This window comes from Pristiophorus japonicus, chromosome 4 (assembly GCF_044704955.1).
Source record: "Pristiophorus japonicus isolate sPriJap1 chromosome 4, sPriJap1.hap1, whole genome shotgun sequence".
NCBI lineage: Eukaryota > Metazoa > Chordata > Chondrichthyes > Pristiophoridae > Pristiophorus > Pristiophorus japonicus.
The window spans coordinates 67952158-67978353 of NC_091980.1; the positions used below are offsets into that span (position 1 = coordinate 67952158).

At 41.4% G+C, this 26196-nt stretch overlaps 1 protein-coding gene across 1 annotated transcript; it reads right to left on the reverse strand.

The window, feature by feature from the left end:
* Window positions 1-20357: 20357 nt before the first annotated feature.
* Window positions 20358-23454, reverse strand: LOC139262450 (protein Wnt-8-like). The gene is made up of 5 exons (XM_070877638.1): window positions 23422-23454; window positions 22784-22922; window positions 22579-22704; window positions 22286-22428; window positions 20358-20918 (listed from the first exon to the last, which is right to left on the reverse strand). The coding sequence occupies exons 1-5, from the start codon at window positions 23434-23436 to the stop codon at window positions 20358-20360; spliced, it is 984 nt and encodes a 327-aa protein (XP_070733739.1). The 5' UTR covers window positions 23437-23454.
* Between the last annotated feature and the right edge of the window lie 2742 nt (window positions 23455-26196).

Below are 26196 nucleotides of genomic sequence, written 5' to 3' on the forward strand. Positions count from 1 at the left end.
TCCTGTAATGTGGTGACCGGTAAGTTGGATCCAAAATTGTCTCAAAGGCAGGAAGCAAAGGGTAATGGTTGATGGGTGTTTTTGTGACTGGAAGGATGTTTCCAGTGGGATTACGCAGGGCTCAGTATTAGGTCCCTTGCTTTTTGTAGTATACATCAATGATCTAGACTTGAATATAGGGGAATGAGGGGAAGTTTGCAGATGATACTAAAATCGGCCGTGTGATTGATAATGAAGAAGAAAGCTAAAGACTGCAGGAAGATATCAATCAACTGGTCAGAACAGTGGCAAATGGAATTTAATCTGGAGACATGTGAGGTAATGCATTTGGGGAGGGCTAACAAGGAAAGGGAATACACATTAGATGGTAGGACACTGAAGTGTAGAGCGACAAAGGGACCTTGGAGTGCATGTCCATGGATCTCTGAAGGTAGCAGGCCAGGTATATAAGGTAGTTAAAGAAGGCTTACGGAATGCTTGCTTTTATTAGCCGAGGCATAGAATACAATAGCAGGGGGGGTTATGCTTGAACTGTATAAAACACTGGTTAGGCCACAGCTGGACTATTGGGCCAGCAGTTCTGGTCACCACATTACAGGAAAGATGTGATTGCATGAGACAGGGTACAGAGGAGATTTACGAGGATGTTGCCGGGAGTGGAGAATTTTAGCTATGAGGACAGATTGGATAGCCTGGGTTTGTTTTCCTTGGAACAGAGGAGGCTGAAGGGAGACCTCATTGAGGTGTATAAAATTATATGGGGTCTAGATAAAGTGGATAGAAAAGGCCTATTTCCCTTAGCAGAAGGGTCAACAACCAGGGGGCATAAATTTAAAGTAATAGGTAGAAGGTTTAGAGGGGATTTAAGGGGAAATTTCTTCACCCAGAGGGTTCTGGAACTCACTGCCTGAAAGGGTGGTAGATGCAGAAACCCTCACCACATTTTAAAAGTACTTGGATGTGCACTTGAAGTGCTGTAACCTGCAGGGCTACGGACCTGGAGCTGGAAAGTGGGATTAGGCTGGATAGCCACTTGTTGGCTGGCACGGACACAATGGGCCGAAATAGCCTCCTTCTGTGCTGTAAATTTCTATGATTCTATGATTCTATAAATCTCTCCGCCTCTCTACCTCTCTTTCCTCCTTCAAGACGCTCCTTAAAACATACCTCTTTGACCAGCTTTTGGTTACCTGCGCTAATTTCTATTGATGCGGAAATTTTTAATCTCATAATACTCTTGTGAAGCGCCTTGGGATGTTTTACTACGTTAAAGGTGCTATATAAATGCAAGTTGTTGTTTTAGTTGTATACTTCAAAAGTACTTGATTGGCTGTAAAGCACTTTGAGACATCCTGAGATCATGAAAGACACTATATAAATGCAAGTTCTTTCTTTCTCTACTGATGCAATAGCCCATTGATGTAGAATCAAATGTATTTATCAATATGAGTTCTGAAAGAAACACATATTTTGCTAGGTAATCTATGTTAAAATTAGCATATTGACACTTTTAAGGGATGAGAGAGCATTGAATCGATATAATCATAATTAGATGCTATTTTGCAGCAAATCTCATTTGTTTGAGCCAAAATATTGATCATTTAATGAAGGAGGATGTGTTTTGCGATGGCTATCACCATTGCTTTTACAGTATCTAGAAAGACCACCAGTGGCATTTGTTCATCAGTCTAAGGGGCAGCAATGGTAATAGCCACAGCAAAACACGGAAAAAAAGGAAAGCCAAAGTTGAGAGAGTGGCAGTCGATATAGGAAAATTTAAATGGAAAACTAACAATAAGCAGATATTTGTGGGAGCTGGGGGAGGGCAGAACATGGGGCTGAGGTCTTTTATCTTCTCTAGCCTTTTTATGATAACTGACTAACTTAAGTTCTTAAATCTTCTGGTGTATCTTCTTTACTGAGTAACAGTTTCATTACACAATATATTAAGAAGTTATTTTTAAAAGTAACCACTTCTAGTGCATTTAAACATGCCATTTGCTCCAAGTGTTTCAACTGGTCTCGATCCACATTTGCGTTAAATGGCTACTGTTACTGGAGTTTCAGAGAACAACTTTACTGTTAGGTTTAACACCCTGCACAAAAGTGTTGATTAATGTCCTCTTGTTATTGTTATTTAAAGGAAGAGTTTTTACAAATCAAAGGAAACATGCTCTTTGTTTCAGTTCAAAAGGAGCAGCTAAAGTTAAACTCAGTTAAAAATTGTGTCAAGTGGAATACTGTGTGACCAATTGATTGGGATACATATGAAAAGCCCTCATGTCACTTGTATAAAAGGGAATGTGCCATTTGTTGTTTTCTGTGATTGATAATCCTTATTCCTGTTAACAAGTAGTGGGTATGAAAACCTCAGGGTGACAGGAGACACTACTTGTTTTTAAATTTTTTTAGATTACTCTTTAATAATAGAAAGTTAAAGTCTTTCAACTTCTCTATCTGATATAAAGTAACTTAGTTATAACTGTCAGCTCACAGTGATTGGTGTAGCTACTTTTATTTTGCACAAGGTTCAGACTAGTGCACCCAGCTTCTAACAAGTAAGTCTCACACAACCAAGAGAAATGCTGAAGTAAGCTTAGCAGCTTCACTAAAGCTGGTGGTTGGGAAGGCCCAGCAAAAATAGGAAGTGAAAAGGCAAAATTGGTAAGATTTTTTAAAACACTATTGCATCTCCCATTACACTGCCAGTAGGAAGTTTAAAGAAATACCGTTTTATAAGAAAGTGGATATGGTGTAGTTGTGGAAACAGGGAGTGAGACAATTAATTAATTAATTAATTAATTCATTCATTCATTTGTGGCTGTTCTATTGTCCCTGAAGCCTGATTGCATCTATCCATTTTTTTTAATTGATTGATTTGTAGTTGGCCCACTCCTTCCAAAGCCAGAATGCATCAAGTAATGAATTAGAACTGGCATGCTCCATCTCAAATTTCTATTGGATGTATTTAGGGCAAATTTATTCAATTTATTAATTAATGGATGGCCCACGAAAGCCTGATTGCATTTATTTAGAGTCGATTTAATTATTTACCAACTGGTTTGCTTCCACTATAGTTCTATTGGATTTGTTGAGGTTACATTTATTTATCTATTAAATTTCCTAGTGGCCCACTGCTCCCAAAGACTGAGTCCAGGTATTCAGGATGAATTAATTTATTTATTCATTTTTGGTTGGCTCCATTAATGAATAGAACTAATTGTCAGCTGACCCACTGCCCTATAAGCCTGATTCCACCCTGACCCACAGTCCCCAAGAACAATAACATTTATTGACAGGCTGCTCCCAAAACCCAATTCCATCCTGGCCTACTCTCTGCCAAGACCAATATAATTTATTGAGGTTGCATTTATTAATATCATTAATTACAAGCTGGTCCAGCACCCCTAAAACTGTTGTCACCACAGTTTTCTGAAAATTAAAAATTACATTTCATTTTTAAAAGATTAGGAAATTACAAAAACATCTTACCCTTATAAGTAGGAAAGCTGGGAAATGTAATTTTAGGGCACCACTTATGCTGGGAGGACTGAAAGGTTAGTATACTTTTAAATATGGATAGGTTAGCACTTAGCAGGCATTACCCAGGTGAGGCAGGTATGTGAGAAAGCGTGACAAAAACATGATAGAGACATGACAAAATTGTGAAACAGGAAATAAGTGTGACAACAGTAAACACATTGCAGTTGCAATACTTTTAATATATTATAGATTGTAAATTAATAGTGATAAATTATGAAATGCAATAATAATTACATGTGGGTGAGTTTGATAATACAATCTCTGGGTATAAAGTATATATATATTAGTCAATCAATGTCATAATTTGATTTTGCCTAAATGTGTTGCTTGCATAATTGTCTTGAAATTCTTTCATATTCATAGAATCATAGAAATTTACAGCACGGAAGGAGGCCATTTCGGCCCATCGTGTCCGCGTCGGCCACGATGGGTAATTTTCCAAATGTATGACTTCTTCCAGTGCATATCACAAAATTGAGGAGAAACTGGCTGCAATATTCCAATATGTGCTTGCAACAAGTGGGGTTACCTGCAACCAATGCTTACATGGAAAAGTTAAGTTACAATATACATTAGATACTTAATTCCCCTCTTCTTTTATTGAGCACTCTCAAAATGCCCATGAATTTCAGGAAGTCTCAAGCGAGTGTAAAGCAACCGTACTTGATAAACAGTGCCAGAGATCCATCATGCTAAATCTAGGATGCTACATACAATTTTGCATCCGGTTTCATGTTGGAACTAGAAGCATCCGCCAGTTTGCTGCTTATAATTTAAAAAAAATGGCCAGAATAGCGTCAGTCATGGAATTTTCTTGTATTCCCATGGATTTAATTGATTTATACATATCTTTACATAAAATGGGTGTCCAGTGTTTCTGGGACTGAGCTGTTTACTTAAGTGAATTTAACTAGCACTATATGAAGATTTATGGTAGCACGAAAGAGCTGTGAAATGTGGCACTATTCCCAAAGCTCCAGGGGGTTATAGTTTGCACCATGTGATCCTCTGTGCTTCATTGCATTATGCAACTACCTACATGAATCAGAAAGGATTCCATTCTATGAATGTTCAGATTGTTTGCAATTATCAGCACTGGATTATGTAAGTCATTGCTTGCTTCCAAGCAGCTGTCATGATGCCTTCTCCCTACCAATATTTCACCCACAAAAGCAAGTGGCAGGGTGCTCCTGAACAATTAAAGTTTCCTTCTGTAGCCATAGCTCATATACCTTTGTGGCATCCAAAGACTCTAGCTAAAAATAACTATAATGGGGTGGCATGTTGAAACAGTACTTCAAGTGTTTGGATAGATCTGGGGATGCCCTGTAGCACAGCATGGATAAGGTATCAAGAATCATGTTGCACAATTTAGAAGGATTATCATGGAGGCTCCAGAGGAAATTGGCACCCAGTTAATTAAGGTGACCAGCAAAATGAAGAGTACAAAGAGGCTTTATAAGAAAATCTATTCTCAGCTTCAAGAGTCATTCTACAATCTTGCATAGAGGAAATGTTCTTGCAACATGAAAATTTGCCCATTGCATCACCAATCCTAGCTACATCTTCCCTATGAACACCACTAATCTGCCTTTACCGACAATGTCTTAACTCCCATTAAACTCCCAAAACCCATTCTTGCCAGCTGCTGATGTAAAACCATTAGAAATAACACCCTTTGCAAAAGTCTAATTGCAATGCAACAAATGTTTTAATAACCCTACAAAGGATATGTATGCACTCCTACTGTTTGATTCTCCACTGTTTCCCCTTGATGACTGTGTGTCATATATCCTATTCCACCTAATCTAGTACTTCACCTGGATATTGTCTCAGGAGCAGGAGTACATGAGATGGCTGGCTGCTGTGTGACCATAACAGCCTCTTGGTTATTGAAATGACCCTCATCTCTGGCAGCTGGGGCCTAGGGTAGACCTGCAGTAGTCTTCACCACTCCTGAAACTGCCAGGATGGAACATATGTGGGCATTGTAAGATTCTGGTGGAAGGTTCAAATGTGTGGCCATCAAAGAGACCATCAATCATGCTCATTGCAGCCTACTGCTGGTCACTCCCTCACTCTGGCCAAAGCAATACCTGCCTTTTCAGCCTCTGGCATGCAGAAATCTGCAGCAGACATCCCTGGACTTGCCACATGTTCTGTGATGGACTGTGGTATTGTGAAACTTTCATGCAAGGCTGTGCATATACAGCTAATGGACTCCTCCACCCAAACTGCTTTATGAAACCACTTCGGAAAGAGCGGAGAATACCTTTGCTTTGCCGCTGACTACAAATTACGGACCATTATTTTTAACATTATCCCAGAACCCATTGAGGAATGTTTTGGTGTTTGTTTAAAAAATGTTCCTCCCGAGCCCTGCTGAATGTTGCTCTTTGGGACATGAACTGCAGAAGACCATAGGTCTGAACCCACCAGGTGCTGGGGATCTGGAGACTGAACTGATCTGTCATAGAAACATAGAAACATAGAAACATAGAAAATAGGTGCAGGAGTAGGCCATTCGGCCCTTCTAGCCTGCACCGCCATTCAATGAGTTCATGGCTGAACATGCAACTTCAGTACCCCATTCCTGCTTTCTCACCATACCCCTTGATTCCCCTAGTAGTAAGGACTTCATCTAACTCCTTTTTGAATATATTTAGTGAATTGGCCTCAACAACTTTCTGTGGTAGAGAATTCCACAGGTTCACCACTCTCTGGGTGAAGAAATTCCTCCTCATCTCGGTCCTAAATGGCTTCCCCCTTATCCTTAGACTGTGTCCCCTGGTTCTGGACTTCCCCAACATTGGGAACATTCTTCCTGCATCTAACCTGTCTAACCCCGTCAGAATTTTAAACGTTTCTATGAGGTCCCCTCTCATTCTTCTGAACTCCAGTGAATACAAGCCCAGTTGATCCAGTCTTTCTTGATAGGTCAGTCCCGCCATCCCGGGAATAAGTCTGGTGAACCTTCGCTGCACTCCCTCAATAGCAAGAATGTCCTTCCTCAGGTTAGGAGACCAAAACTGTACACAATACTCCAGGTGTGGCCTCACCAAGGCCCTGTACAATTGTAGAAACACCTCCCTGCCCCTGTACTCAAATCCCCTCGCTACGAAGGCCAACATGCCATTTGCTTTCTTAACCGCCTGCTGTACCTGCATGCCAACCTTCAATGACTGATGTACCATGACACCCAGGTCTCTTTGCACCTCCCCTTTTCCTAATCTGTCACCATTCAGATAATAGTCTGTCTCTCTGTTTTTACCACCAAAGTGGATAACCTCACATTTATCCACATTATACTTCATCTGCCATGCATTTGCCCACTCACCTAACCTATCCAAGTCACTCTGCAGCCTCATAGAATCCTCCTTGCAGCTCACACTGCCACCCAACTTAGTGTCATCCGCAAATTTGGAGATACTACATTTAATCCCCTTGTCTAAATCATTAATGTACAGTGTAAACAGCTGGGGCCCCAGCACAGAACCTTGCGGTACCCCACTAGTTACTGCCTGCCATTCTGAAAAGTACCCATTTACTCCTACTCTTTGCTTCCTGTCTGACAACCAGTTCTCAATCCATGTCAGCACACTACCCCCAATCCCATGTGCTTTAACTTTGCACATTAATCTCTTGTGTGGGACCTTGTCGAAAGCCTTCTGAAAGTCCAAATATACCACATCAACTGGTTCTCCCTTGTCCACTCTACTGGAAACATCCTCAAAAAATTCCAGAAGATTTGTCAATCATGGTCCCTATTTAGCACTGCTGTGAAATGGGAACTGCATCACCATGACACTCAAGTTGGTATATGAATGCATGTTTAAATACAAATCCTGTGAGGTCTATGTCCAGCTGAGGTGGGATGCAAGCTGGTTATCTGCACAGCAAATTTCTGCTCCTCCATTGCCACCACCATCAGCTCATGGAAATTTTAGCTCCAAGCCTCAGCTGGTGCACTCCACTTTAACTCACTCTCAAAACATAGAAACATAGAAAATAGGTGCAGGAGTAGGCCATTTGGTCCTTCGAGCTTGCACCACCATTCAAAATGATCATGGCTGATCATGCAACTTCAGTACTCCATTCCTGCTTTCTCTCCATACCCCCTGATCCCTTTAGCCGTATGAGCCACATCTAACTCCCTTTTGAATATATCTAATGAACTGACCTCAACAACTTTCTGTGATAGATAATTCCACAGGTTCACAATTCTCTTAAGTGAAGAAGTTTCTCCTCATCTCAGTCCTAAATGGCTTACCCCTTATCCTTAGACTGTGACCCCTGGTTCTGGACTTCCCCAACATCGGGAACATTTTTCCTGCATCTAACCTGTCCAATCCCGTCAGAATTTTATATGTTTCTATGAGATCCCCTCTCATTCTTCTAAATTCCAGTGAATATAAGCCTAGTCGATCCAGTTTTTCTTCATATGTCAGTCCTTCCATCCCAGGAATCAGTCTGGTGAACCTTCGTTCACTCCCTCAATAGCAAGAATGTCCTTCCTCAGATTAGGAGACCAAAACTGCACACAATACTCAAGGTGTAGTCTCACCAAGGCCCTGTACAACTGCAATAAGACCTCCCTGCTCCTACACTCAAATCCCCTCGCTATGAAGGCCAGCATGCCATTTGCTTTCTTTACAGCCTGCTGTACCTGCATGCCTACCTTCAATGACTGATGTACCGGGACACCCAGGTCTCGTTGCACCTCCCCTTTTACTAATCTGTCACCATTCAGATAATAAACTGCCTTCCTGTTTTTGCCACCAAAGTGGATAACCTCACACTTATCCACATTATACTGCATCTGCCATGCATTTGCTCTTTCACCTAACCTGTCCAAGTCCCCCTGCAGCCTCCTAGCATCCTCCTCGCAGCTCACACTGCCATCCAGCTTAGTGCCATCTGCAAACTTGGAGATATTACATTCAATTCCTTTGTCTAAATCATTAATGTATATTGTAAATAGCTGGGGTCCCAGCACTGAACCCTGCAGCACCCCACTAGTCAGTGCCTGCCATTCTGAAAAGGACCCATTTAGTCCCGCTCTTTGCTTCCTGTCTGCCAACCAATTCTCTATCCACATCAATACATTACCCCCAATACCGTGTGCCTTAATTTTGCACACTAATTTCTTGTGTGGAACCTTGTCAAAAGCCTTTGCAAGTCCAAATACACCACATCCACTGGTTCTCCCTTAACCACTCTACTAGTTACATCCTCAAAAAACTCTAGAAGATTTATCAAGCATGATTTCCCTTTCATAAATCCATGCGGACTTGGACCGATCCTGTCAAAGCCTCCAAGATGAATGTACCTAGGCTGGTGCTTGTGAGATATTCAGTGCAGTATGGCCAGTTGCACAGCACCTAGATTCTTCTTTCTGTGGGACATGTATAGTAACAGAAGTTACAATGGCATCCTTATGAGCAGCCTTGACACATAGCTTTGAGCAAAAGGAGTGACATAGTAAAGTGCTTCCTATTGTCATGATGATATTCAATGATAACCAAACATTAGCTTGCAGGCCATAATGGTTGGCACAACATGCAAATGCACCATACATTCGGTGGGAGGATTATTTTGGGCCGAATGCATGTAGGAATGTGAGCAATGGAACACTTCCAGATGAAGGCTAAATCATGGTCATGCATTGTAGGTACTGAAAGTACTTTAATACATTGTGAGGTGAGGTGTACTTGTAAGTGCCATACATGTTAGAGCCAACTACCTGAAAAAAATGGGCATGGAGGACTGAGGTCTACAATGTGCAAATACTCAATGTGCACCAATGCAGACAGACAGCACAAATGTGGTTAGGAACTCATACACAAGTTATGCACTGGCCTCATTAGGACTCAAATTCTATTTAAATGAGATGCCTGTTCCAAAGTGCTGCAAGTTTATTGACCTTCCATTAATACACGGTACAAATTGGTTGTTGGGGTTGATAATGTTGCCGGATGCCATGCCAAACAACAACATACGTGTGATATATTCACAGAGCACAGCTCACACAGCTTCCTAACATGGCAGGCAACTCTCTCGGAAGTCTCCGGAATCTACCTGGTTCTGTTTATTATTAACCCTGCACTTGCAGTACACAATACGTCCACATCCACAGTGTGGAGCTACAAACATTACAAGCTTACAGACATTACACTTCTCCCTCCTTAATGAAGAAGCCATCATAACAAACATCATACATAACTTTCATGTTTATACATAACACAGGATATAAACTTTTTTTTTCCATATTTACAAATTTAACTTTACCACTTGTTTTCTGTTTCGAAGAGAACCTTCCAAACATGGTCTTGAATCTAAACTCATTCGAGGCTCATCCTAAGGAACGTTTTCCTCCATGGAATTTCCTTGATTTTCATTTGAACTCACTAACTTCAGCCTCTTTGTTTTCCTGACTCGGACTCAGACTTTCATTCTGATTCTCTCCTGGATTTGTTTCCAGTGCATTGGATTTAGGATTTGTTACTGGTATATCTAAACTATCTGATGAGTCAGAAATAATTGAATCATTCCCACCTTCAACTCCTTCCATGTCTGTAGGCAAAATATGATCAATATGAACAAACCTAACTTGTCCATTATCAAACATCTTTACTAAATATGTGCAAGGACCACATAGCTTCACCACTCTTCCTGGTAACCACGTTAACCATTTATGGTGATGGTTCTTCACGCTCACCTTCTGGTTTAATTTCACTCTTCTCTCTTTTACTCTACCTCTATCATGATTCTCTATCTGTCTTAATTGTGTCTCTTCTACGGACTGTGCCAAATTTGGCTTTAACAACGAGAATCTGGTTCGTGGCTGTCGTTTGAGAAACAACTCTGCTGGTGTTCTACCAGTAGTTGTATGAGGAGTATTTTGATATGTAATCAAAAAAATTAGCCAATTTGTGATCCAATGACAACTGTCATTTCCTTGGATTTGGATCTAACATTTGTTTTATGAGGGCACGTTTTACAATTTGTACAGTGCGCTCTGCTGCACCATTTGAAGCAGGGTGGTATGGTGGAACCTTGGTATGTTTCACACCATTTATGCTCGTGAATTGTGCAAATTCTTCTGTACGAAATTGTGGTCCATTATCCGAAACAATCTCTTCATGGAGGCCAAATGAAGAAAATAATTTTCGTAAAATGTCCAATGTTTTACTTGTTGTTATTTTCCACATTGGAAACACCTCAACCCACTTCGAATGGCTATCAATCACAATGAACAATTGTTGTCCTTCTAACTCAGCAAAATCAATATGTAGCCTTTGCCACACCCTGGGAGGCCATTTCCATGGCTGTAATGGTACTGATGGTGGTTGCTTGCTTACCGATTGACATGTCGTACACTGACTCACGATGTACTCTATATCTTTATCAAGACCTGGCCACCATAAATAACTGCGTGCAAAACTCTTGGTCAAGCACATTCCCAGGTACTGGTCATGGAGGTCTCCTAATAATTGGGACCTGAATTTATTTGGTATAACCACTCTTGCACCCCACATGATACAATCTTTATCGACTGATAATTCATTCCTACGAATGAAGAATGGATGTGTATCGTTGTCTGTTACCTGGTTTCGCCATCCATTTGCAATATAATCATACCACTTTGATATCACTGGGTCACGTTTGGTTGCTCTACCAATCTCTTCAGCTATGACTGGCAGTTCATCAATGTATGAAAAATAAAACACTTCTTCCCTATCGGGTGTAACTTGTGATGGGAAAGGCAATCTAGATATTGCATCAGCATTACTGTGATCAGCTGATCATCTGTATTCAATATCATATGTATATGCTGACAAAATCAAAACCCATCTCTGCATTCGGGCTGCAGCTAATGTTGGAACTGGGGACTTTGGAAGGAGGATTGCTGTTAGGGGCTTATGGTCCGTAACGATGGTAAACTTACGACCATACAAGTATTTGTGAAACTTCTTGACCCCAAAAATTAATGCCAATGCTTCCCTTTCAATTTGTGCATAATTACTCTCACTGGCACTGAGAGTGCGTGAAGCAAAAGCAATTGGTCTCTCCTCCCCACTACTTAATACATGAGAGATTACTGCCCCAACTCCATACGGAGAGGCATCACATGCTAGCTTAATCTCCTTAGATATGTCATTGTGAACTAACATGGCGCTCTCTACCAATTTGCTTTTACACTCCTTGAATGCTGTATCGCATTCTTTTGACCACTTCCAATGAACCGGTTTTTTCAAAAGTTCATTCAGTGGATGTAATATTATAGCCAAATTTAGTAGGAACTTCCCATAATAGTTCAAAAGACCCAAGAGTGAACGAAGTTCAGTGACATTCCTGGGAGTGGGTGCATTTCTAATTGCATCCAATTTTTCCATGGTTGGATGTAAACCATCTTTGTTTACTCTGTACCCCAAGTACTCAACTGAGTTTTTAAATAACTCACACTTACGAGCAGACACTCATACTCTGTGCTTCTCTAGCCGTTTGAGGACTTCATTCAATATGTTATTATTAATTTGCCTATTTGGTGCTGAAATTAGTATGTCATCCAAATAACATACTACCCCTTCAATACTTTGCAAAATCTGGTTCATCACACCTTGGAATATGGCAGGGGCGGAAGACACTCCAAACGGTAGCCTATTAATTTGATATAGGCCGAGATGAGTATTTATAGTCAAACATGACTTGCACTCCTCATCTAGTTCAAGCTGTAAGTAGGCATTCATAAGATCCAGTTTTGAGAAGATCTGACTACCTGTCAATATTGTGAACAAATCTTCTATATTCAGCAATGTATTGGGGACATTACCCTCTCGAACCTGGTTTACGGTTACTTTATAATCACCACACAATCTTACCTTACCATCGGACTTAGGTACAACAGCAATGGGTATAGCCCAATTATATCGATCTATCTTACAAATAATCTTCTCCGTCTCTAGTCTTTTGAGTTCTTGCTCAACTTTCTCCTTGAGTGCATATGGTATGGAACGTGGCTTGTAGTAAACCGATCTAGCCTCCTGCTGTACCCGGACACTCGCCTTGAAGCCTTGGATCGGACTGCCCGTTATGCAGAATACCTTCGGATACTTCTTGATAACCTCATCCATTGATGAAAATCTCGCTTCCACACAGAAAATCTTACTCCAATCCAGCTTCAGTGAGCTCAACCAATTTCTTCCTAGTAAGGCTTGTCTCCTTTCACTACTATTAGAGACAAGTTCTGAAATTGATCTTTATATTTCACCGGTCCGGTGATACAAGCTACCACAGGAATTTTCTCTCCCGAGTAGCCACGCAGCTCTATCTTGGATTTCTCCAGTTGGAAATCACGCAATTTGTCGCGGTACAGTGACTCCCGGTACTACACTCACGGAGGCACCCGTGTCAATTTCCATTGGTATCTTGAATCCCGCAACATCTATGTGGATTTTGATGCTTTCTGAATCGCTGTCCGTTAACCTCTTGCTCCTGATGACGTGTAACTCTAACATCTCCTCGTCCTGTTGCTGTTCTTCCATGCTATGTAGTCTCTTGGGATTTCTACTCATAGCTTTAAAAACTGGTTTACCCTTCAGTCGGCATGCCTTTGCAAGATGCCCAGTCTTCCTGCAGAAGAAACACTCTGCCTTCACGTATGGACACTTTGAGAAATGTGTTGTCCCAGGCACCTATAGCATGACTTCAACGCTCTGTTAGAATTTCCAGTTTCTGAGACTTTCGGCCATGCCCGTCTTTTACCTTGCACCTGCAGGTGATTTACCTCGGTTGAATCATTATTTAATTCTCGGGAATATTGTTCGGCTATGCTCATCGACCTCGCTGTCCGACAAGCAATCTCAAAAGTCAAGTCATCTGTCGTCAATAACTTCCTTCTGATCGCATCATTTTTCACCCCACAAGCAAAACGATCCCGTAATGCTCGGTTTTGAAAGTTTCCAAAATTACAGTGCATCGATAGCTTTTTTAATGCAATGATGTAATCACTGATACTTTCATCAATCTTTTGATTCCGAATCCCAAAACGATAGCTTTCAGCAATTTCTAACAGTTTGGGGTTATAGTGCTGCTCCAGCTTCATTAAAATCTCTTTAAGCATTGTGTCCTTTGGCTCGTCAGGCACAAGCAGACTTACAAGAGTGTCATATAATGCCGGACCTGCCTCTGATAAGAAGATTACTCTCTTAGTTCCAACACAGCCTGGTTCTGGACTGCATTGTCTGGAACTTCGATTATGTATTTGCAATGAAATCCATTTCTAGCCGATCCACATACACTTTAAAATGTTCCCAGTTGTGTCTATATTCACCCAAATATCCCAATACACCTGCCATTTTAATCTCTAGCTGTTCACACCGTGTGCTGTATTTTACCTCGGATTTTGTAGCATTTTTCCAAAGACAGAAACTTCCAAAGTCTCTTTGTTGGTTGGCTGCATCCTTCACCAACAAAAATTATGCTTTAAATCATCCGAAAAATCCCATCCTCATTGCCAAATGTGATATATTCACAGAGCACAGCACGCACAGCTTCCTAAAATGGCAGGCAGCTCTCTCGGAAGTCTCCGGAATCTGCCTGGTTCTGTTTATTATTAACCCTGCACTCGCAGTACACAATACGTCCACATCCACAGTGTGGAGCTACAAACATTACAAGCTTACAGACATTACACAAATCATCTGTTCTCACTGAATGGCGTGAGGTCAACCAATGTAAATAATTTAGTGGCACTGCAGTTGTGTCTGTTGTGATGTGCTGTGAGTGCCAGTGTTGAATGGTTGGGTGCAAGTGTCTAATGAAAGATGGCGGGCTCATGGTGTGATTGGTGTTTTCACAGCAGATGGGGCAAAGGCTTCACCCACACAGTACCCATCTGGAACAGGCACTGAAGGGCAGGTCACCACATGTTTTATAATGCAGCCATGCCTGCCCTTTGTCCCCTAGCCCCTAGCACTAATCCCCCCTTACCTCATGTCCCACTTTGAAAATGCCAAACACATGAGTAGCCAGCAGTCCTTCCCTGGATGTTGGCTCTCAAGAATGTGGCCCACACTCCCAGAACATCATGAGGCACGTGACTGGAGTGCCAGTAAATTATGAGAATAATTTAACCTCACATTATCTGGTGGAACCAGGCCATTTGTGGACAGGTGCATGTAGCACCAGTGCCATGGCTTAGGCTGCATTATTGGCTCCGTTGTATTAATGGAGGGTAATAGTGCATACTCATACAGTGGTTGACTAAACCACTTCTTATGGCACTACTTGTGTGTGCATGGACTAGTGAATGTGGCACATTGACACTAATTTCCCCCATTATTTTCCTTTGTTCTTCTCGCAGCCCTGCAATTGCAATGCTTATTGCTGAAGAGAGCCTCCCTTCACTGTGTGACACCCTGCTTGAGGACTTCCATTAGAGAAATACATCATTCTCTGCCTTCCAGCAATTTACTGTTTTTCAAAGTACAAAATTACCTGCCTCTTTAAGCTATCACTGATCTTTAAGTGATCAATAGGTGAATTCCCAGTCACAGGGGGTTTCTATGCTAGGAACTTGCCCACATATGATAATGAGGTTGACTGCAGAAATACATGCAACTCAGCACCCAAGGTGGGACAGGCGCTGTTCTCACACCGCAAACTTCCAGTTGAGCAAATATCCAATTGGAAAATTTAGACCCTTGATTCATCTTCTCACTTCCATTCAATATTGTGCTGGACAATCCCACAGTAATCAACAGCTTGCTGCCTGGGAAAGGTCCAGCTGCAAAACACAGATTGTGGGATTCAGAGGCACATTCACTGATCAGCAGAACAGTGCATAAGAGTCTTATATCACCAAATTGTTTTGATTTTCTAAACTATGTTTTTTTTGTCAACTTTTTGGTCTTTCCTTTCATTCTCTCTTTGCTAGGGTAAAGTTCCACAGGCTCCGGAAAGTCTCCAGTACTTTGCTCAAGTGAGCATTATGTAAAATATACAGAAAATGCTGCAAATACAGATCAGTCAACATCTGTAAAAAGGAATGATAGATTGGCATTTCAGTTGTGTGCTGTTCATCAGAACGGTGACCATTTTACTGTGAGCCTGTAAAATGCATTCTGCAGAAACTCAGCAATAGTTAATCGTTTTCTAAAATGTAGAAAAGATCACAGGAATCCAAAGAATGGTCAGTACAATACTGACATTTAAATACGGCAGTCGTTAAACCCAGGAAACGGTGACAAATTTTAAATTAAATCTAGTGGTTAGTAAAAGATATTAGCGACTTTTATATATCGTGAAGTTGAACACAATTAGGACGGCTGAAGGCGAGTATTCATTCCATCATGATAACTGGTGTGTTTAGCTAATCGTTTTACACTCAAAGATTAAACCCAAGTCCTAAATTGCATCTTATTTTATGTCTCAAAGCCCAATAACTTCCAATTTCAAAATATTAAACTTAAGAATGGCCGTTCATTGTGCGCAACTTCTCTAGTTCTTCTATCTCTAGTTTCCGTGGCAATGAGAAACTTCGCACAATAAAAGTATGCAAAAAGCTAGTAGCAGTCCCATTCTTATGTGGTTTTCGTGCACATTATAAATTGTAGAGAAAACAGCTTTACATAGCGAACAAGTTCACAGACATAGAAACAGGGTAACACGTTTTTTCTGCTCAAGTTCAAAGGGACTAAACAGTATTCCTTAGAATAATGAAAATGAATGACTTGTGCTGCTTTCCATTTCAAAGCATTACTGAGACAAATAGATTTACTAGCCAGTGCATGCATTTAAAACGAAGTTAAACGTTGCAACTACTGTAACTCGCTCTGGCTAAACTTTTACACTCATAGAAGGAAGCAAGCAGCTGTGTGCTTGAATGAGAAGTAAACAGTATAGGAAGCGAGCAGGGTTAGACTAGGTGGCTTATGGGGTGGCACCTTAGAGTTGATGAAGCGAATAGCCTAGTTCTGTGTTTTTAACATTTTATGATGTTATGTACATTGACGATCCAGAAGCAATTAAATAGGAAGAACAGAATATGCCAAATCTTAGATTGGTATATGATTTTTGAGTTAGTTTTCAATGGTTCTAGAAGATTCGGGTATAGAGAAACAGCATTATACTCAATTCAAAAAACTTTACATTTCAATCCTTTCAGAATTAGACTTCGTGCAGCATCAACCTCAAGACCACCTCTCTCAACCCCTCCAATTATCTGACTGCTTGTCCGACATCCAGTACTGGATAAGCAGACATTTTCTCCAACTAAATATGGAAAAGCCCAAAGTCATTGACTTCAGTCCCCAACACAAACTTCGTTCTAGTCATTGACTCCATCCCTAGCCCCGGAAACTACCTCAGGCTAAATCAGACCGTTTGCAACCTTGGTGTTCTATTTGACAGGTGAGCTTCCCACCACATATCCACACAATCACTAATTCCACCTCCATCCTTGCCTCAGCTCATCTGCTGCAGAAACCCTCATCCATGCCTTTGATCACCTGTAGACTTAACTATTCCAACGCACTCCTCGTCAGCCTCCCATATTCCACAAACTCTGCTGCCCATATACTAACTCGCACCAAGTCACGTGCATCCAACACCTCCATTTTAAAATCTCATGCTGGTTTTCAAATCCCTCCATAGTCTTTCCCCTCCCTATTTCTGTAATCTCAAGCCCTACAATCCTCATACCTGCATCCTCCAATTGCTCCACACCATAAGAAATAGGAACAGTAGTAGGCCATACGTCCTCTGGAGCCTGATCATGGACTCAGCTCCACTTCCCCACCCACTCCCCATAACCCCTTATCGTTTAAGAAACTGTCTATGTGTGTCTTAAATTTATTCAATGTCCCAGCTTCCACAGCTCAGGCAGCGAATTCCATAGATTTACAACCCTCAAGAAAGTTCTCATCTGTTTTAAATGGGCGGCCCCTTATTTCTAAGATCGTGCCCTCTAGTTCTAGTCTCCCCCATCAGTGGAAACATCCTTTCTGCATCCACCTTGTCAAGTCCCCTCATAATCTTATACGTTTTGATAAGCTCACACCTCATTCTTCTGAATTCCAATGGAGTAGAGGCCCAACCTACTCAACTTTTCCTCAAGTCAACCCCCTCATCCCCAGAATCAACCTAGTGAACCGCCTCAAAAGTATATATTTTTGTAAAGATGGAAACTAAAGCTGTATTTCAGGTGTGGCCTCACCAATACTTTATATAGCTATAGTAACACTTCCCTGCTTTTATACTCCATCCTCTGCTATAAAAGGACAAGATACCATTGACCTTCCTGGTCACTTGCTGCACCTGCACACTATCCTTGTGTGGTTCATGCACAAGTACCCCCAGGCCCCACTGTACTGCAGCATTTTGCAACCTTTCTCCATTTAAATAACTTGCTCTTTGATTTTTTTCTGCCAAAGTGCATGACCTCATACTTTCCAACATTATACTCCATCTGCCAATTTTTTGCCCACTCACTTAGCCTCTGTCCTTTTGCAGATTTTTTGTCCTCACATTGCTTTTCCTCCCATCTTTGTATGGTCAGCAAACTTGGCTACGTTACTCAGTCCCTTCTTCTAAATCATTACTATAGATTGTAAATAGTTGGGGTCCCAGCACTGATCTCTGCGGCATCCCACTAGTTACCAACCAGAGAATGAACCATTTATCCCGACTCTGTTTATTAGCTAATCCTCTATCCATGCTAATATATTACCCCCAACGGGCAGCTATGCCTTCAGCTGCCCAAACACTGGAATTCCCTCTCTAAACCCCTCTGCCTCCCTTTTCTCCTTTAAGGACACTCCTTAAAACCTACCTCTTTGACCAAGATTTTGGTCATCTGCCCAAATATCTCCGTATGGATCTTAGGTGTGAAATGTTGTTGGATACTCTAGGACATAGTCGAAATATTTACTGAGGCACACAAAAGCATGGGCCTTACGCTAAACATCCATAAGACACAGGCCCTCCATCAGCCCGTCCTCACCGCACAGCACTGCCCCCCCAGGTCATCAAGATCCACAGCGTGGCCCTTGACAACATGGACCACTTCCCATATCTCGGGCGCCTATCAACAAGAGCAGGCATTGATAACGAGATCCAACACTGCCTCCAGTATGCCAGTGCAGCCTTTGGCCGCCTGAGGAAAAAAAAAGTGTTTGAAGACCAGGCCCTCAAAACTACCAAGCTCATGGTCGACAGGGCTGTAGTAATATCCATTTCCTGAATGGGTCAGAAACATGGACCATGTACAGTAGACCTCAAGTCACTGGAGAAATACCAACGATGTCTCTGCAAGATCCTACAAATCCCCTGGGAGAACAGGCACACCAACATTAGCGTCCTTGTCCAGGCCAACATCCCCAGCATTGAAGCACTGACCACACTCGATTAGCTCCGCTGGGTAGGCCACATAGTTCGCATGCCAGACACGAGACTCCCAAAGCAAGTGCTCTACTCGGAACTCCTTCGTGGCAAACGAGCCAAAGTTGGGCAGTGGAAACATTACAAGGACACCCTCAAAGCCTCCCTGAAAAAGTGCAACATCCCCACTGACACCTGGGAATCCCTGACCAAAGACCACCCCAAGTGCATCCGGAAGGGCGCTGAGCACCTAGAGTCTCGTCGCCGAGAGCATGCAGAAATCAAGTGCAGCAACCTAGTCCCACCCACCCCTTCCCTCAACGACTATCTGTCCCACCTGTGACAGAGACTGTGGTTCTAGTATTGGACTGTTTAGCCATCGAAGCACTCATGTTAAGAGTGGAAGCAAGTCTTCCTCGGTTCTGAGGGACTGCCGAGGTTGAGACAATTTACTAGGTTAAAAGGTACGATACAAATGCAAGTTGTAAATTGCAACATAAATATTCACCTTCACCCACCCAATTAAAATTAAGCATTTAAGAATTTTGACATTTACATTTCTTCAATCCCATGACACTATTCAGTATTAGAATCACAGCAGCTGTATGGGAGGGCATGTCCAATTAGTGAAAATTGCAAATGACTTTCCTTTAGTTCAATGAGAAAATGCAAAAATTTTAAAAATGTCGTAAAACTCGAGAACAGTTTAATTGGAGAATGCAAACCAATGTTGCAGTCTTGTAACTTTATAAATTTTGGGAACATGAATGTAAATACAATTACACAATTGAATGTTCTACAATTAAAGACGGTTGCCTTGTTGGCCACAGATCATAAGCCCGAGGTGCTGAAACTAATAAATCGGTCCAATTGGAGTGAAAGCAAGCTCTTTACAGCAACATCTGATGCTACATTATCTACCATAATACAAGTGTCCATGTGCAGTTCCGGTGACAGTGCGAACGCTTCTGAATCGGTGCAAAACATCAATGTTACAGAAAAATAAGTGCATAAGAAAAATCATCGTGCAGAAACAAAATGTCGAATAAAATCCCATATCCCCTTTCATAGAAAGAAACTGCTGAATTCACTCAAGTATTCACAACTATACAACTAACTACATATTAACTAACCATGGAGACATATTCCTTATAATTTACTTGTAGACTAAAACAATTTAAATACTCCCAGCTTTTTAAAAAGTACACGTCTCAAAACGAATATAGTTTAAAAACTTTTTGCTTCTAAAATGTTGTGTCTGAAGGAGCACTGTACAAGAATCTGCAAACTGATCACTAGAACGGTGAAACAGTTCAGTAATGTTTATACCTAGTCTGTTTAGTTAACAAAACGAATACTTTGAGAAACACGTTATTTTGAATTATGTCGATTGTAAAAAAAAAATCTAAATTTGAAAGTTCCATAGACTTCTTTCACCAGCTTTGGGCCCGATTTTTACGCTTATTATTGAAAGGTCTGTTCTTCTCTCGCTGAGAGCAATAATGTTTGGTTACGATTTGTTTGCATTGCTCACACTTGACAGTACAACACCAGTGGAACTTGCAATTGCAGCTGCTGATGGTCTCAGTCCTCCTCTCCTCTGGCTTCAGCCCGCACTCTCCGCACAGCCGTCTGCAGCTCCTTCTCTCCCATTGGGAGAGGTTCTTTCCACTTTGGAGACATTCCCTTCCTTCTGTTCCCTGCAATCCCAACGTGAAATTACGGACGCAGTAATCTGGAGAGTCTTCCAAATAGACAAGTTCTGTCCACAACACAGCTCGAAACGCATCCGCGATCGCTGCACGGTTATCCGCGCTATTCCCTCCTTTCATACGCCGCTTTTCTAAATCGATCTTCACAGCTTGTTCGTGTTTCACCTTCAGGAAGTTCCCAATGTCTCGAAAATCAGCTAACTGGAGCCAGCAAGTCTGGATACTGCAGCTCCCCGACACCCCGTGACACTTGCAGGTTCGCTTCATGGTCTCTCGGACAGCCTACGGAATCAACAATGGAATTAATCCTTTAACGTTATTTACACAAACACGACTGGATATAATCAGTTACCCATTGCATCAGAAGCTAGTGTGGAATCCTCGTGTTAAATGTTGCAATTCAAAAAAAATGTGGAACTATCAATTCTGAAAGTTGGTAACCCCTTTGGAAGGAATTTGCCGGCATCGCCGTCACATATACCTAAAACTGACGAGGTGATGTGCACGAAATATCGCGTCATCTATGACTCGTGTTCTTGAATTTAAAAAAAAACTTAAGGCTCGTTGATTTATTCCATCTCATAGCACAAATATTCAAGGCTCGCATCCCAATACAAGATTTTAACAGTGATTACGGATTTGAATTGGTGGTCAGTGCTTGAAGAAATGGAACGTTTTCTCAACTTGCTTCATAATAAATGTTTCCATCAAGTGGCCCTTCGCCTCAATGTGCCTTTATCCCAAACTCAAATATCCTGTACAACTCCGTGTCAGTGAGCCGAGAACCTTGGAGATTCCAGGTTCTATCCTGGTCTATGCGGAGCGAGTAGATCTGGGTCCAGGTAGTACAGGAGAACGCCGCAATGACCAAGGAGAACAAAAAAAAAGCCAAAACTCTCTTCCCCATCCAGAGACCCTTGCTGAACAGTACAGGTATGGATATCAAACAAAGACAAGATTGGTGCTAGCTGTACTCTTCCCCCAAGTAGATTTTTGCTCAGATCTGAAGCATACACTTCAGATGAAGTACCAAAAAGCGCCGACACCCGGGAGGTACTGCAGCATAAGGCCGTCTTCAGGAGAGGGGAAGGGAGACATTTATTTGTGAGTATAAGGAAACTGGAGCGCCACTGTGGCCATGCGCGTTCCAGAAAGCGAATGTGAGACAGTACTATTTCATGCAACTTCCGAGGGCATTGTCCTTTACTTTCGGACTAGAAGTGCAACAAGCAACGTTCATGAAATTACCATTTTTTTGTACCATGGGCCAAAACCCGCTGCGAACTGGGATTGCTATCTAAGGATGCATGTAAAAGTTTCGCTAGACGAAAATTCAAACCCATGGGTGAAACGACAGTATAATATTTCGTCCCGTCTTCAAGGACGTTTGGTTGCCCATACCCCCACATCCATATATTGCTTAAAAACACTAGTCTTTCGAAACATTAAAAATGTTAGTGAAAGGACCATCCGTGGAACACTAGATTACGACGCGATTTATTGATGACGGCAACATGTTCAATAATTTTAATAAGCATAAAACATTTGAAGAATCTGTGCAACATTGCAATGTATTTAGAAGTAAACTCGAAATAATTTATGATTTAGAAGCACTTAAGTGAAGTGAACTGATCAGCTCATAGACTTACACTTCTGCCGGCTTCGTTATTGTGGAGGTTCATGGCAGCTCTGGAATCCTGCCCCGTCTCCAGGGCATCGACAAACTGTTTGGAAACTCGTTCCCCAAATTCAACATTATCACTACATCCTCCCCAAACCCAGCCTCGCCCACCTGCAAAACAGATGTTCAGTCACACATCAGCGCAGAAATTAGTACAATAGACTTCAAGAAACGGTTTGTGCATCAAAAATAAATGCTTTTTAAGTGATCTTTAGAAATATAAACAACGGAAAGGTCCTTTGACAAGAATGTCCAACCTACCAGCTTGACCACTTCTTGATTCATCGCATCCGCAGTTGTCGAAGTCCCCCATACTGCAGTTTCTTGTCAGGGTGTACATGACACCAGCAGAACTTATTGCATGCACGAAGGACGTTTCTCTCGTAGCTAATAAAAACACATTAAAATGCATTAAGGAGAGTTAATTAAAAAAAAACACTATTGCTTATACTAGGAGGGTTCTTACCACTCCGAAGACCATTGTGCGTTGAGAGTTGCAGTGCGCTCTCTGGACAATTCCAGCGGTCCCAGGCGAACTGGTGTTTGCATTCGTCAATCCCGGACTCAGCCCCAGCAGCAACACTGCTGGAATAGGTCAGGAACGCCTGCAATAACAAAATAACCGCAATCCGTTCGTCAAATGCATCAACAGCACCTGGATATTGTTTACAAAGCGAAGTGAAATTAGAGTCAGAGAGTCGCTTCTGATATTGTCGCTATTGCTCCAGGTTTTAAGTTTTATACCTGCAGTTTCCAGAAATTTAACGTTACCAATAAAATAAGTCAAATCTTAAAATTCTTTTTTCCAACATAAAATCGAAACGCTGTTATGGGACGTATTGAAGGGGGATTTGTGATAACTTCGCGAAATATTCTCGGCGATGAGTAATTCGGAACTTTTATCAGCTGCTAATTAAATGCGGGCAATCTGTGAATCCATAGCATCCAACGGGACAACATTTGTTTTAATATGTATGGAATAAAAGGTGCAACCAATAATTTTCAAAATCCATTATATTTAACGAAAGGACAGATCTAAAAATTAGTTCAAGAATGCAAGCAAACAAAGTTTGTTAAAAAAATACCAAGACGACTTCAGTTTACCTTTGGTCCGGTCATCAAAAAGTTGTTTACGGACCTGTAACAGGAATAATGTATAATTTGAATATTCCACTTTTTCCACACATTACAATAAAAGTGTTAATGTATGAAGAAATAAGCTTACCACAGTGCGGCTGGAGTAATGCTACTGTAAACGAACATAAAGCAAGTAGTTACTTGGGCGAGTTTCATGGCAGCGGTGTCTCATTCGCTAGAATTGTTTCAGTAATTGTTGGGATAGCTCTGGACTCAAAAGGACTAACCGTGGAGTTGAGCGCTGAGAACGTTGTTCGGCTATTTATACGGACTGCACAGCGGTCAGGAAAAATACTTTTGTTGAGAGTTAACCAGTTCGGAGCCGGGAAATGTGTAAACAGACAGCAGCCAATCGTAGACAAGAAACGCCTAATAATGAATTTCAAAAGGATTGTTAACACTTATCGCCAAGTATTGAATAATTCCACAATTAACCATGTGCCTACCCCATACAACATTTTAGCACTTATCTCGAAGACATACATATTAAACCCTAAAAATACTGTAGCTCTGTTCGTAGAATTATTAAAATTAAATACGTTATTCTATTGTTTGCGATTACAATAATTTACACTTAATGTGGTCCATTACTTTCTCCCAATTATCTTTACCAGAACTGCTGTTAATTGGGAATAATCTAGCATTGTATGGACGGTTCCGTTAACTTGTTTCTGGCAACTGATTGGAGTTGTGAGTTGCGAATTGCATGTTTTTAGTTTCGATTGCATTTCACAAGCTTTTTGCTACCAAACGGGATTTGGGTATCCATACTATTTGAAAATATGTCTATCTAAAGAAACGCGATTGCTAAAATTGTGTTTATTCTCGCGGTTAGTTTGTTCATTTCGGATAATATTGTTGCCTACTTTAAAATGGCAAATCATAGTATTTAGAATTCAATTTGTTTTAAAGTGAACTCATCAAGCCTTGATGATCCTTCTGCACTAAATCCACTGCAGGTATCACTAAAGACAGACACGTAGATACCCCATTTAGGGTACTAGGTCGAGGGTTCAAGTCCCACTGCAGAATTTAAGCAGAACATTTAAACTTGCGCCTCAGTGTAGTTCCGAGGTACTGATGTTCTTTCACTAAAATATTAAACCAAATCTATCTGTTCAACTGAATGTTAATGATCTCGTGGCACTTAGATTTCTCCCACGTCCTGACCAACACTTCTCGATCAATCAGAACAGAATGGCGATTCATTTCAATTTTTTAAAAAAAGGTACTGTAAAAAGCACAAGTTTTGCAAAGTGTCTGGTCATTTTCCCCACATTAGGGCGCCTCAATAAGTCATTGTATGGGAAAGTTTGGGGACTTTGAGACCAGATAAGGTGCTACATAAATATAAATTTATTGCTCCAACATTGTCCAAGACAAACACAGAAATAGGCGATTTTAAGCGCAATGCGATAGCATATTATAAACTGATAGGCCAGGTATACTAGTTTCTGTATGGATGCAATACAGTTTTTGCAACACAGCGACAACTATGGCATAACGCTTATCTAAGGTCATCAATTGAAGTGTGATCTGAATTTTGGCAAATGGTGAGAGACTATTCCAGGAAGTAGTCTCACACGATTTGACTTCACGCTGGCTACAGCATAACTGTAGCCCATTGAAAGCCATTTTAAACACTAATGTTAAATAAGATTACAGACCATCATTTTTATTATTGGCAGAGAGTAGCTATGACGGTGGGCTTTTCAGTAAAATTAGAAATGTTACTAGGATCCCAGTATTAATATGTGGAATTTTGTTCAAATTCAGGAACGCAACACAGTCTTGGGGAACTAGCAGGACCCTCTGTCAAACCATTACCTGTGGTACAATTGGAAATTTTATAGCAATTTGCTTTCGCCAGAAGTTTCCTGGGAGGTTCCCCCACCGGCCGCCCTAACCGGCGTAAAATCGGCGGAAACGGGTTGGACTCCCATCGAAATGGCGGCGGCCGATCCGGAGAACCATTGTTGAATTTTTAAAAACAGTTTAAAAAGTTGTAACCATAGTTATTTAGATTGGAGATTGCCGTCTGTTAATGCCCGGGCTTCTAGTGATGTGAATGACAGTTAAATGGGTATTGCGATAGTAGTGATACGCAGCCTCAGGCTGGTCTGGCAACTTGTCAACGGGGATCCAGCCGTCCTGCAGAGCTATATATCCAAGTACCTCTTAATGAACTTGCTTCTAACTCACTTCACAGCGCCAGCGAAACGTGCTAACTTGAGATTCCTATAACCTTCGCGTTTGTCACGATTCTAACAAATTCTTAGGCGGAGGAGATCAAGGGGTAAGGGGAGAAAGCAGGAAAGGGGTACTGAGGGAAATGATCAGCCATGATCTTATTGAATGGTGGTGCAGGCTTGTTGTTTTGGTTGTCAAGCGCCTTGGGACGTTTTACTATGCTAAAGGCGCTATATAAATACAAGTTATGCATTTCAATTTGTTAAACATTTAAGTGGTGTGTATCATGTGGGGCAGTGAAACAGACCGATTTTAAAACCAAAGTTTCATCTTATTCCTCAATGAGTCTGCCATATATTTGGTCATTGAAACTAACGCATCGGAAATAGCTGCCACTAGTTGGACTACCCCGAGGCGAGCCAACGCGCCATTGTTAGCGCCCTTATTTCCCCAGTCTTCACATTGTCCATTGGTGACCGAATATGTAGGCATAGGATCAGCTTCCATATCTATGCTGATGACTTACTGAAGTATCTCCGCCACCAGCCTTCA

Bases quoted from the DNA above. Each gene is read 5' to 3' on its own strand.
- LOC139262450 (XM_070877638.1), bottom strand. The intron at 22,705-22,783 runs GTAAGAACCCTC...TGTTTTTATTAG, and splicing joins GCACAATGGTCTTCGGAGTG to CTACGAGAGAAACGTCCTTC. The intron at 20,919-22,285 runs GTAAGTCTATGA...TTGATTCCGTAG, and splicing joins ATAACGAAGCCGGCAGAAGT to GCTGTCCGAGAGACCATGAA.